This window comes from Hypomesus transpacificus, unplaced genomic scaffold (genome assembly GCF_021917145.1).
Source record: "Hypomesus transpacificus isolate Combined female unplaced genomic scaffold, fHypTra1 scaffold_31, whole genome shotgun sequence".
NCBI classification, from domain to species: Eukaryota; Metazoa; Chordata; class Actinopteri; order Osmeriformes; family Osmeridae; genus Hypomesus; species Hypomesus transpacificus.
Window position 1 is genome coordinate 3,228,455 of NW_025813837.1, and position 14,691 is coordinate 3,243,145.

Here is a 14,691-nt window from a genome sequence, read left to right on the forward strand (position 1 = left end):
TTAAAAACGATGTCGGCGTTTGAGGGCCACATCTCTACAATAGGCTACATGACTCATGTATCAGCAACAGTCAATTACATTTAACAGAAACTGGTTTCCTGACCTGAGGGATCATAAAGTGAGATTTCCTGCACTTAAAGAAGGTTCCACGTCTTGTGTTTTGTTGGGGTGTTTTCATTATGAATGCTGTGACATCTGAAAGGCAACTCTGCAATAAAATCCTTTGATAAAAGAAAACATCCTTCGACCTCTAGCATAGAATTTAGGTGGATTGTGTTAATCCACAAAAATGTCAACATAAATGTCATACCTCAAAATAGAGGCTGAAGTGTTGAACATCAACAAAATACATCTTCCCTCTTCTCTTCTGACATAAGTACCACATTGACAACAGGCCACAGATCAGTGCGGGGATTTTTGGGAACAAAAACACGTGTTCCACAAGTAGCTCTAGTGAACAGTTGAACCTTCTGAAAGCTCATCTTCAGTTCTTCCTGTAGCAGATCAGTTTGGATGAGTAAACATCAAACCGGATGTTTCCGAGCGCTTGCCGTCTTTCAAGTTGTACCGTGTGTATCGTTCACGTGAATGGCTCATGGCAAGAGAACAAAACAGAGCCTGTTCAGAGCCTATTCTGTACATCACCCCTCTCCATCTTTCACAACCTCTTTGTTTACTGTTATTGTCGTATTATTTATGTATTTCCATAATGTGTTACAGTGGGATTCATTATCTGGGAGTGAAGCAGATCTTTGCCTTGTTCTATAATTCAGGGCTCAGTCACAGACAGACATTAAAGTTTCATAAGAGGCAATTTGGAGGATGAGTCGGTCGTACAGTGAGGTGATGCAGTGTTGCTGTCTAAGGTAAGAAACTCAAACGTGACCTGGTTGTCTTGGAAACTCAAGGCCTGACCATCGATCAAGGAAAGGTTGTAACAAAAGAAAAGCGTGCATTCTGCCCCCTCGTAAAATCTTAGTCATGAGTGTTGTTTCTGAGAGGAGGAGAAATTTGATTGGTATCATTTTAAACCCATATGGCTTTGGTGTTGTCAAGAGGTGAAAAAGATTAATGTTGCATTTGCTCAACCTCATAAAGAACACACATAGACACCAGAACGAGAGTTACACTTTAAGTCCATGTCCCTTCACTCTTTTTAATATCTGCACAACAGAAGCAGCTTAATGTACGACTTATAGACGAAGAAGAGCATAGGACATGTCTGAATCTGTTTCATAAGAATCTGAGGAACTGACACATATGACAAATCTAATCTATGCGTGTTCTGTGGAGAGTCCTATAGGAGAGCAGAAAGGCTAACACTTGGTGCTGCTCTTGTAGGTCACTGTCACGACAGGGCAACAGATTGTTTTTGTGGAAGAGTCCTATAGGGAGATAAGAGGTGATTAGAACCGCCTTTAAGGGCTTAGCTGAGATTAAGGAAATCAATCCACAGTGAAGTGCTGTATCACCATGCGGTGTAATTACAGTCTGATTATCAAAGATCTGAGGTGCCCCCATGGCAATCATATTTGATTTTAAAATGTGTTCTTTTAATGAGTCCAGTCCACCGCATGAAAGCTTATTTGGGCTTGCTATTATGCATTAACTGTATGTTTCAATCATGCTCATCTCCCCACAATGTGTCGTCTTGCATCCCGCTTCACAGGAGACCTTGGGGCTGTGTTTTAGCTGTCTGAGTTGACATAAAGCTTGAATTGTCTTGATTGGTGTCAATTCTTTGTCGTCACGCAACAACAATGTGAGCTGAAGGTACACAGCCAGGCATCATCGACGATGTCTCCTACTCGGTCAAAGCATCATCCGGAGAGATCTGTGAATACTTGTAGGTTTCACATTATGGAAGTTCAACAGTAAGTCAGTGGAAACCATTTATTTAACTTTTCCTCTCACTAGCTTTTTTGTGTGTGCCTGGTATAATATAAAAAAGGTATATAAAGTACACCTTTACTTGTTTTTAATGTTGGTAAACTTAATCAAGGTGTGTTAGAATAGTTGAGCTTATTGTGGAACGGTATGGTATGTTAGTTCTCACTTGGGACTAACCTTATACTTTGTGCTTGTTGTATGAGTGCATTTTTAAAAGTGTAAGGCATCTAACATTTACAAACGATTGGCTTATAACATAGCCTATGGTGAATGTAACCATCCCTAAGTCGAAACATATTTCCCCAAAGACAAAGTAACCCCGTATTATTTGTCAAAATGGTAACCCTGACGACCAGGAGAGGGCATTCCAAATGCACGAGGATGTAGGACGATGTCTGGATTATCGTCCCACAACCCCCAGCTGCGATAAAACTACAGCACGACGGGGGAATTCGCAGTAGTTTACAGTCTGCAGCAAATAAGACGGTTAGCAGTGGTCTTCATTCCGCCGACCCTATCTCTGATTAATATGGATTACAAAATCACTCGTTTACTAACTATCACTCGGAATATATTTCCTACCATTTCCTTCTTTCTTCCATGCATTACGTCTTGATTCCACAAAATAACATTACACTCAATATTTGACAAAGGAATGAGGTCTTACCAATTGCTTGCTCTCCAAACGTTTTTGTTTGCTTTGAGAGTTTCATAGCATCTTAGGTGTAGGGTGCAATCATTCAAGGTTGTCCTTTTTCGACATTTGCGGGACTTCTGAATCAACGACAGGTGTGCACAGCGCTGTGAGCCTGACTGCGGCGCGAATTGGCTTTTCTTACTGGAAGCTGAGCGCGGGTGTTCTTTGGAAATCCAGACCAGATGCCGAATGCGAGCGAAATGCAAGATTTGGGTTTAAGAAAAGGGGCACTCTAACCTTTGGAAAGGAGATTCAGGCAACGAAGATATGGGTATGTAACATCACGTACTCTCGATGTTAACTTGTGTATCACAGCCAAATTATTTCTCACGCACAGCTCTTCTGAAAACTGAAGTAGTGTGCCTTAATTCCGCATAACAACTAAAACAAATCTGACTTAATACATGAATTACCATTATGTGTTTTAGATTCGTGTCTTTGAATGATCCTAGATCGTATCACTTTTACCATATGCTACTGTGGCCTATTCTGAACTGTTTGCACTGTGTGTTAGGTAAACAGGGCTAGGTAAAAGAAGAAATATGACCACAAGAGTATGTCAATAAGCAAAAAAAAGCACAAAAAAAACTATAGCTCACGCTTGCAAGATAAAACCTGTTGACACTGCAGTCACACCAGTATGTCATATTTCACATATTTGTTCTGGATGAATGCTTACGTAAGCATGAGAATGAGCAGCAAGCTGTACACATTCATAGTTTGGATACAAGGGAGGAACTGGGAGCATCTTGACACAGTACCTTTCATCCTGCTGTCAGTTAAGTTTTAGGTTGGCCAAAGGAGGATCAAACGGATGATGTATGTTATGATCAACAGAGCCAGACCCAAGTGTTCCCCATGTTCCTGTACGAGATGTTTCTGTGTGCCTGCAGGATCTCTGGAGTGGCGTTGGCCGCTCCTCGTCCTCACGGTGGTGGTCCAAGCCTGCCTCGCCACCGCCCCGGGCCCCGTCCGTGAGCGCTCCTGTCCCCAGAGCTGCAGATGTGACGGCAAAATAGTCTACTGCGAATCGAACGCCTTCCGCGACGTGCCTAGCAACGTGTCGGTGGGGTGTCAGGGCCTCTCCCTGCGTTACAACAGCTTGGCGAGCCTCAGTCCGCGCCAGTTCTCAGGCCTCAGTCAGCTGGTCTGGCTCTACCTGGATCACAACTACATTAGCGAAGTCGACAGCCAAGCTTTCCACGGCGTCCGGAGGCTCAAAGAGCTGATTATTAGCTCGAATAAGATTACGCTGCTGAGAAACTCGACTTTTCATTCTGTTACCAACCTGCGTAATCTCGACCTCTCGTACAATAAACTGCAAATCCTACAGGCCGGACAGTTTCTAGGCTTGCGGAAGTTGCTCAGCTTGCACTTGCGGTCTAATTCCCTGAAAACCGTCCCAATGCGGGTCTTTCAAGATTGTCGCAATCTGGAGTTTCTTGATCTGGGCTATAACCGCCTGCGAAGCCTCACGAGGAACGCCTTCGCCGGGCTTCTCAAACTGGTAGAGCTTCATCTGGAACACAACCAGTTCTCCAAGATTAACTTCTCTCACTTTCCCCGCCTGACCAACCTTCGGGCCCTCTATCTGCAGTGGAACCGAATTAAGTCAATAACCCAGGGCCTCACCTGGATGTGGACCTCTTTGCAGAAACTGGACCTCTCGGGAAATGAACTGTACGACCTGGATGCCAGCACATACCAGTGTCTCCCCAACCTCCAGACCCTAAACCTGGACTCCAACAAGCTCAGCAACATGTCCCAAGAGACAGTAGAGGCGTGGATCTCCCTCACCACCATCAGCCTGGCTGGTAATGTGTGGCACTGCAGTCCCAGTATATGTCCCCTGGTGGCCTGGCTGAGGAACTTCAAGGGAAACAAGGAGTCTACTATGATTTGTGCCGGCCCCAAGGAGGTTCAGGGCGAGAAAGTGATTGATGTGGTCGAGACTCTTAATATCTGTAGAGCGACGCCCAGCTCCTCTATCTCCACCACATCTTTACCAACCTCCACCTCCTTGCCTGCCCTCCTGGCCCTTCCCACGCCGCCCTCCGTCGTCGAGGGGCTGACCTTGGGAGGCCCGGACCCCCCAACCCCTACCCCCACTAGTGCCTCTCCTGACCTCCCTCTGCCCGATAATGAATACATCTCCTTCCACAAGATCATTGCCGGTAGTGTGGCCCTCCTCCTGTCTGTGGCGGTGATTCTGCTGGTGATCTATGTGTCGTGGAAGCGCTATCCCAGCAGCCTTAAGCTCCTACAGCAGCGTTCGATGAGCAAAAAAAGGCGGAAAAAGGTGCAGGAAACAGAACGCACTCTTAGCTCGCCCCTGCAAGAGTATTACGTGGACTACAAACCGACAAACTCTGAAACTATGGATATGCTGGTGAATGGGACGGGATCCTACACGTACACCATCTCGGGCTCCAGGGAATGTGAGGTATGACCCATCGCCCTACTAAAAACCATTTCCTCTGCGGGGCACAAGAGGTAAATCCCAACATGCGGGAAAAAGATAGTTGACTATTTTTTTCTCACATTGGTGTTTGTTTCGTGATTGGTGTTGTGATTGGTGTATTTAAAAGAAGGCTTTACTGTATGGTGACTCAGTGTGGTGAAATGCTGGGTGTCTTCTGGTTCATGAACCAAAATGGTTCATGAATCAGTTGCAATTTGAATGTAATTCACTTTCCCTGTGAAGTGACTGTGCAGTGAATGGTGAACTGTTTGGTATTTGCTACAGTATGGTTTGTTGTGAACACCATGACTCAGGGAATCACTTGAATCATGAAATCCATTGAATGACTCACACACAGAATTAGACATTACACAAGTACACAATATTAGTATAATTTACCACCCCCCCCCCCCTCCAATTAAAAAAATATATTATTACCAGTACATATCAGGGTACACAGATCAAGTATATAAAGCCAGTAGTAGTTAGTAAACAGTAGAGAGTGGAGCAGGCAGCAGACAGTTTTTTGATGGTAAAAGCAGAAGCACAACCAGTTCAGGCTTGAGGCCACAATGATGGAGGCACTCTTCATTGGAAGAAGCCAGACAGGCCCTCTTTCCTCAGTGGGGAGAGACGTGATTTGATCACAGCAAATTGCAGGTCTGTCTGAGAGCTCTAAGACAAAGCGAGAGGACGTCAGGGCAGATTTCCATCCTGCGTGTGGAGTGCACTGCCCTGAATGGGTCAGAGCTGAGTCACACTGGAGCTCAATGTGAAGGTAAAGGGAACGGGTCATGGGGAATAAACAAGGGGGAAAGGTTAAAGGTCCTCTGAGATTTGTACAGTAGGCTATACTCCTACCTCTAAGACATCAGTATCCTTGCAGCAAGCCAAATGTTTCCCATACATTCATCAACGCCTGCCTGTGTTTAAATATTAACCAGCAATCAATTTCTTACTGTCATGTCGTACTAAAGTAGAGTGTAGGGACAGGGTACGTACTACAAGGATTAGTGTGATGGAAATATGTAGTGCAAAGAATAGCTATTTTGTGCAGACAACCACAAGGCAGGCAGGAGGGGGTATGAGAGGAACTGAGTCAGAAGGGCTAATTCATTAGTCCATGGTTAATTAGGCACTTTTGCTTGTGCACTCTCTTTCAGCCCGCCTTATGTTTCTCTGTCTTTTCCTGTTCGGTTGCTTGTTGTGTATTGGCAGCGTGGTAGAGTGTGATTAGCAGGGCATGCTTTGCTTGAGAAGATGTCACTAGAGTCTGCAGTGCACCTTTGTCTCCCAGAACCCCCTTGGTTGTCATGAAAAGCAGATAGATGCACACCGAGGCACGGGTCCTCTAGCATTAGCACCGTCAACCGGGGAACGCGACAATGCCTGGGACTCGTTCCCACACACAACACGACTCCCAGTAGAAACACTGTATGAGGTAAAGGTTGAACTTCCTGTCAACCGCCATAAGAATGTTGTCGCTTGAATTTGACACTCACACTGGCTTTTCACGACATCCGTCATCCAAACAATAATGCACAAGGATATAAAGATGAAAGTTAAATGACTTGGATAAAGTTTGAGAGAGTTTTATATGAATATTACGTATGAACTGTGACAGCGGAATATTTACATGCATTCTAGGTACAGGGAGCCCTCTTCACATATACAGGGTGAAACCCAGGTTGTTGGTGGGGAAAAGACTATTAGATCTAATACGGGCTATCCACTGGGAAGTGCACATGTAGCAAAAAACTTGAGGCAGGATATCTGTGGCAGAACATTACTCACACACAATCTAAAGCCGAAGCTGATTGTAGGAACAAGTCTAAGCCCTGTTTATCAGTGATGCTTTTATTTGGGAATATGGGGCAGGAGGAGCACTAAAATGTAGACCTAATGGGCATTCTGCTGGTTAGAATAACTAACGACTCGTCTGAGAGAAATGGTTTTCCTCATCAAGTTCCTCCTTGTCTTCTCCACCTCAGGGGGCAACTTGAGGAACGAGGAATCTTAATGACCAAACCTCAGTAACCTCCCAGGGAAACATCATCTTCTGGAGAGAAAAAAAAGACAGGAAATGACCAAAGTTGTCGTTTTATTTCCAGGTGGGAACACCACATGTCCGGCCAGCCCAGCGCTCTCCTCTCCTCGCTGGCCTGCTTCTGGCTGGGTAATGTAAGGCAGTGTAGTAAAGCATCAGTGTGATGTCAGGGATTGGTGAGTCATTCAGAGCAGTGGGAGTGATAACCTCAGAAAACCAGCAGAAGATCTGCTCTGTATACCAACGCGATACCAGATTGATATTTTTCCCCTGGTATTGTTTCTACATCTATTGTTTCCATATCTCATTAACTCTTTTTGAAATGTGTTATTGTCTGATACTTTGAATATGAATATGAAGTCCTTGGAAATGCTGTAATTGCTGGTAATTGTTCACATCCCTTTCATAAAAGCAGGATATGAACAACTGTAAACAGACTCTCTCTTAGTAATGCTGCTCAAATCTTTAGGTCACTTCTCTCTCTCTCTCTTTGCACTGCTGTGGATAATTGTGTTTTTCATGCAATCTTTTCCACATTAATGTCGTATCACATGGCTCAGTGTGGATGGACAGACGAACGATGGATTTGAAGAAAATGGAGAAAGATCGATATTGCATGTTCTGTAAAACATTCTCACCCAAGATAAATCAGTGGATGAGATTATCCTTGGAGCAGAGAACAGAAGCATTTCATCAATTGGAGATCAGGAGTTAGTATTGATCCCCCAGCTCATGCATGTTGGACGTTATTGAATCCTTTCAGTTTCTCGCAATTCTTTTCGATCCCAGTCAATACCCTCCCCCTTCGGTGGTTATAGCTCACAGAGTATGGAGTGGTTAAGGAAGAGGTAGCACTTACACTAGATGCTGGTTAACTTGTTTTAAGAAGTTCCCAATAGAGAGGTTTAATATAATGTTCCCACCTGTGTACTTCAGAGAAGTACTCCAAACTAAAGAAAGTTCACAGTCAGACAGTCAAGATGTCTTTGGAAAAAACATCTGCCAAAATTGCATTTCATTTACATAGTACGTTTTCTTTGAACATACGTTTAATGTGTTGTGAAGTCATTTCTATTAGGGCTGGAAGGGATTGTAGTGAAACATGTTGGTAGATCTATTGTTGCAGATTGGCAGAGGGTGTCACCATAGAGACTTAATGAGCCCTTGTAAGAGCCAAGGCTAAGGGAGCTAATTGGTTGTTCTGTGGTGATTGATGTCAAGGTTGTCTGGACATGCCAAATTAGCAGAGCTGGGGTGATATGAGAAGGGCTAATGGCTCGTGAGACAGGGGGAAGCCTTGAAGCTTACAGAAGTGCTTTGGGACAACCGAGACGCAAGATACCTCTCAGAGAGCTGTCAACTTCCCCTGCGTTGATTGATGAAGCCATGTTTGACTTTTGGGTGTTCAGTCCTTGTAAATAAGTACGTTTTGGTGGGTGAATAAGGGTGCAAAGAGTTCCTTTTCACCCGTCTGTTGCAGTAACCTTATGTAGTACAGCCCCCCGGACAGGACAGATTGTAGCCGGTCGACCTATCAAAAGGCCCAGTACACCACCAACAGACTAACACAGTCTAGATTCTGAAATCTTTCTGTTGACGTCTATCTGAACTGCTCGTGCTCAGAGTTCGCAAACAGATCTAAGCAGATTTAACACAAATACACACACTGCACCATGCCAGATTCTACAGCCTTAACCTAAACTCCCAATCCAACTCCCTGATGCTTAGTGTCAAACAGAGAGGCATTAGGTCTCATTCCAGACTGAACCTACCAACTCAAACAGAGTTTGCCTCTTACTGAAGCGGGTTTCCGTGGTAACCATTCCTTCATTATGCTTTATGAAAATGTCTTGATTCTGAAATTCGATTCTGACATGTTAACTCTCTATTCAGAATATATCTGTCAGTTAATTGGGAATTACGTTCTCATTTTCAAAAGTCAATGGACGCATCATCCATCTGAAAACTAGCACCCGTTAACACAAATAAGAAAAAGTTGGTAACTTTCTGTGTACAGTAGAAAGAGAAAATGAGGATCTGAAACTGATGGAAATTGTCAGATTTAACGCCTGGCCCAGACATTGGTCTAATGAAACCAGCCAACTGAGTTAAAACCACCCTTAGAATTGACAACCTGCCTGTGTATGAGTGTAATTTAGAAACTTGCTCAGGAGACATGCTGCCTGAGTTATAGCTCTGACACTATCCTGCTCTCTCTCTTCTATCTTTCTCCTTTAGACCCCCTCACTTTCCCAAGCCTCTCTCTCTCCCTCTCTCTCTTATTCTCTCCCTCCATCTCTCGGTCCCTCTCTCCCCATAAATCAAATGTTCTTGACACGGTCGTCTCACAGCAGGCCAGTCCCGTTGAAGGTCGTGTTGTGTATGTGTGGGTACCCGACCCAGGGAACAGGTCCTGGTACCGGCCCTGGAACACGGTAGAGGTTCTGGGTTCATGGTCTGTTCTGTGCCTCATAAATACATGTCGGACAAGCAGCCGCAGGCCCCAACTCAGATCCAACCTGAGTGAGCTGTTGTTTCATTGTGTTTTGTGGTCGTAGGCTGAAAGTTGGGTTTGAGATGCCCTTCGCTGACAGGTAATTAAGAAGTTGTGTTTTCGCTTGTTCTATCTGTAAAAAAAATGTGTAGCTAAATATACTGGATGACTCTGTTATTGGCTGTTTGGATCATTCCTTGTTATTTCAGTGTTTGTGCACGTTTGTTCTGGGCAAGGACTCCTGCTTTGTCTGCTTTTGCAAATTTGACAGCAACTGGGGACAGTTTTTAGAGCCAATAGCCACCACTGCCATCCCTCCCTCCCTCCCACAATCACCCTCTCCTCCTCCCCTCCTCCACCAACTCTGCCCACAAAGCCCAGTCAGTCTTCAGCGGAGGCCCGAGGGAGGGCAGCAAACAGCGGGGAGCCCTCGGTGGCAGAGGTGCCTGCTAAACCATCTCATCGCCCGACCAAATTAGATCGGCGCTCTTGTTTTCACCCAGGTCCTCCAGCCCCTCCTCTCCCATGCACACGAGAAGGGCCACCAGGCTGGCAGGGAGGGTTCATGGGCACGAGGTTCAATTACTTCAGTTGTCATGGAGCAATAAATGACAAATTAAGTGGCTGGCACTGACTACTGCCTGGGAAAGGGTGCATCAGAATACTAATGTAAGGTCTGTCTGAGGTAGTGATGGGAAACGAGAGGCATGGGTTTGCCAGTTTGCAGTGAAACAGACCTGTCCTTGTTTTTGTTTTGAAGGGGTGTTTTCCCAAGTGCCCTGGTCGCAAGTCAAGATCACTCAGAGGAATCTGTGTTGTGAAAACATCAACTATATCTATTGCTTTTTGGTTCACTTCCTTTTTTAAATCAAATATCAATGTTCCAGAATAAATGCTACTTAAGTGTACAAGCTCTAAGGATCAACAGTTTGGCAATATCTGCTAGTAGCTATTACCATTCATCACAATGGATTTTTTTCATTCTTTCTAAGAAGCATAATCTATCTCTGGAACAGAGTATAGTGCAAGTAAGTAAGCTTAATGTCAGTTTATCAGACGAGAGGCTATCCTAAACTTCATATTTCACAGTAATGGGGAATGTTTCCAATTGAGTGAGGATGATAATATTAAACTCAAAGTGCCTTTTGTGAGGGGTCACTCTGTGTGAATGTGATTGTTTGCTGCGGTTCCAGATTACTGCTTAAACCCTAATCTGCTGGTGTTATTTATTTTCCAGGTTGAATTGATCCACTGAACCATGTAATCAATTACATTTAGTGCCCCCAATCCTTTGGTGACGACCAGATGTGGGCCAGTGTTCCACCCTAAGACTGCTCACCAGTCCCCTCACAGACCTAGCACACTCTGCTAGAACACTCTATCTGGATTGCCGTGTCCGACCACGCCTCCCCTATCAGCATGTTTAGAACAATGCCATTCAAAATGATAGCCAGATGCTTGACACACCTGATCCCTGAACAATGTTCCTGATTCTGCCTGGCACCATGCCCCTCTACATGCTGTCTGGTGTGTTATATAAGGTCGGTTGGATGGATCCAACGATTTACACGGATTTCAGGTTTTTAGGAGGATGACTGTCCCAATTATTGAATGAACTCGAGACTTTTGATTTGAAAGAGATCAACCAATTGATCCGGATATCTTTTGGATAGTTTGGCAATAGCTTTTGGAGCTTTAATCTCCTGATATAACGCAGAGAATAGATTTTAATGACCCAATTATGCTAAAATTTTGCCGTAACAATTAGTCACAGAGAAAGGAAAGTGTCTTGAAACTTTACTTTTATGATTTATGATGACCATTTAGGATTGTTTGTTACTGGGATGCCTTTCAGCGTGCCACTGATGAATTCTTCCACAAGTTCTGTGGTAGGATGAAATGCTACAGCCTCATGGCCCTTCAAAAACCAGTACTAGCAGACCATCTGCATTACAGCTCGGAGGCCTGGATCAGTGTGTGCGCCAGATCCGGTCTTGTGAAAATGTCACCCTGACGATGGCCAAATTGACTTGAAGAGAGACCTTGCCAGGCATTCAAGTTCTCAAGGTGATAGTTCTGCTCCTTACTGAATGCTGGGGAGTATGGCGATTCTCCAGTGAGATTACATGCCCATCATGGACAGAGTTGTTGAGAGGGGAGTGGTAAAGATCAGGGGAATTCACCCTGATAATGGGCTTCCATGTCATGCTTTTATGGCTCAGAGGCACACCGTTTTTAGAGGTGGAGAGCGATTTAGAGATGGTCAGAGACAAGGCGAGAGAGAGAGAGAGAGAGAGAGAGGGAGGGAGGGAGGGAGGGAGGGAGGGAGGGAGAGGGAGAGGGAGAGGGAGAGGGAGAGGGAGAGGGAGAGGGAGAGGGAGAGGGAGAGGGAGAGGAGCCGATGTTGAGACTAGCTCTAAACCGTGTGATCACCAACCTGTTGACAGGCCATCTAGCCTGGGTTTATTCCCAGTAGAAATTGTGATCTTGTCTGCTTGTCGGCACACTCGGGTATCTATGTATTCATCTGAAAGACCCATAAATGTCATCAAACTATTTGTCACAGTTACAGCATTTTAAAAATAAATAATCAAAAGCTTGTTCTGCCATTATCCTTTGGATTTGGTGTCTACCCTGCTGTTATTTTCATTTCATCAAAGCCTCAGAGCCTTCAGAGAGTCCTTGTGCCAGTCCCCAATGAGAGCAGAATGTCCTCCCCCTCAGGTCCAGATCTTGGTTTGAGGTAATCTACCTGGCCGACAGCTGGCTCTGTCACGGCTCCTGTCACCTCACATTTGCCCCCACGTCGATACTCAAGTTCAGAGACTATCTTGCAGCTTGCCGGTCAACTAATGCCTGGTTAGTCTCCTGTGAAGGAACCACATAAGCCCCAGATATAATCAAATCATATTATCTGTAATCTATGCTACCAAGAGGTAGTGATGGAGAAATAAGGACGACTCACACAAATGAGGGCGGCTTTTCTGCAAGGACTCATTGATTTGGCATATTTTTTTATTTTTTATTTTATTATCTCAAAACACATACCAAGGAGCAGTCCATTTGTGTTGGAAAAAAAGCAAGATGATATTAAGAGAATGATAGACAACCCACCTAACCTTCATCTTCTGTCACACACTATTTTCCACAGCGTTAAGAGGAGACGTAAGGAGTACAGTCCTTTCTGTAGCGTGATCACCATGGAAACTGGACAGAAGTGAAAGACCTGGTGATATGGGGCGCAGGGCATCGCAATATTGTGGGCCTGAAACAAAAGAATGTGACATATATACTATAGTTTTTCCAAAACAAACCTTCCCTCAATTGTCCCTAAAAAGGGAAATTGTATTATGTAGATTACCGTTGACAGTTTTAAACTGTTTTTTGTTTATTTGTCTTTTCGAGCTATGCCGTGTTTGGTTACAGACGGGCTGGGACTCTTTCTCCAGTGGTCTGTGTGGTGCCCCTGTATCAGAATACATTCAGATTAGGCCCTCTAGCACAAGGCAGCAGTAGTGGTTAACTACATATTATAATGAAATTAAAGTTGTGATTGAGGCAGCTGAGAAAGTCTCCATCATCACTATTCAATTACACGCCACTCCTCCGCCTAGTGCCCCTGGTTAGCCCTCGTTTAGAGCTGTCAATGAGCTCCTCTGCCAGGTTCAACTACTAATCAGTTCACTCAATTTTCTTAAAATAATTTTTTCTTCTTTGAAATATCTTGCTTTTCAAGTGGTGCTGGAGTGTTTGAGGTTCTCTGGAGACTGTGGCGGATGTGAGGAGGGACCAGTCTACAATCCCGGGCTCAGAGTCTGAGCTCTGGATCACAGATGTCTCTAACACATGACAGCAAGACATATAGTCACAATCTTTTGATCCAGTGTAAAATCAAAAATGTTCACTCTTTACTTCAGAGCTAGGGTGATTGCATTACTACTACTACTCATTTAATAGCAATGCTTTGCTTCATTTTTTAAAAATCTCCCTTTTTTGTGCTAGCTAAAGTGGGTATGTTGCGGAACATTAGCTTGAATTCCCATGCACAGACAGCAGGGCTGATAAACCAAAGAAAGCCATTAGGGAAGGGAATGGTCTGACACTGGCACATGTAAATGATGTGCCTTCAGCTTGTCTTTCTCTTTACATATCGTACTCCACGGACCTCCAACCCTGGTCTGTTGATGGATCAATTTATGCCGTGGTTAGATACACCCACACACACTGAAGTTTCAAATGGTGGAAATAAATGGTAAATGCATGATTTCTAGACACGGTCTGCTGGTTCATGATGATTGAAAAACATGTCCAGATGGATTTCTTTCTCATGACAGTACTAGTTGATCTTTCAACAACGAGTATATTTATTCACACTTAACTAATGGCGGGTGGGTTCGTGCTGGTCTAACAGGGACTTGAATTAAACAATTGGCAGCACATGCTTGCATAAATTCGAAACACATTGAGCTATTATACAGTGAGGTTTAACAACAGGGGCAGCAGATATGTGTCACAACAGGAGCAATGAAAGCACAGCTTAGAGTAGAGTGCAATGGTGATGAGCTCGCTCCTGTTCAAAAGAAAATCAGTTACAAAAAGGCGGCATGTCACACAGTGACCAGCCAGAACAGCATATAAGCTTGTTTGCATCTGATCTCAGTATCTTATGCAAGCGTTATTATCCTCTAGTCTAATCCCACTGCACATTCTGTATCGCGTTTGTTTACGTGACATAATTGAACTGTGAAGCTAAAATGAAGTGTACTAAAAGGATTGTTCTTGGGGATTTTCAATGTTGGTACCATGTTTAGATAACGTGATTCATAAGAACTACTGGCAAGACTGGGTCACGCCCCCTATGTGACGAAACACCAGATACAGTCCCTGTCAGGTACGAGTTCATGTTTCAATCGATCACTTCAGAAGTTAAATTTAGCATTCAATTCTGTGATTCAACATGCATTTTTTAATAGTTGCTGACAAGGTTGTGAACACGCTTCTCTCCCCCCACACTATTGTGTGTATGTGTGTGTCTTTGTGCATGTTTGTGTGTGTGTGTGTGTGTGTGTGTGTGTGTGTGTGTGGGAGTTAATGTAAGAGAA

General features: G+C 44.3%; 1 protein-coding gene across 1 annotated transcript; it reads left to right on the plus strand.

Moving 5' to 3' along the window:
* The first annotated feature begins 2,521 nt into the window (after positions 1 to 2,521).
* On the plus strand, positions 2,522 to 9,059 carry LOC124464141 (leucine-rich repeat transmembrane neuronal protein 4). The gene is made up of 2 exons (XM_047016071.1): positions 2,522 to 2,858; positions 3,481 to 9,059. The coding sequence occupies exons 1-2, from the start codon at positions 2,855 to 2,857 to the stop codon at positions 5,034 to 5,036; spliced, it is 1,560 nt and encodes a 519-aa protein (XP_046872027.1). The 5' UTR covers positions 2,522 to 2,854; the 3' UTR covers positions 5,037 to 9,059.
* The last annotated feature ends 5,632 nt before the right edge of the window (positions 9,060 to 14,691 follow it).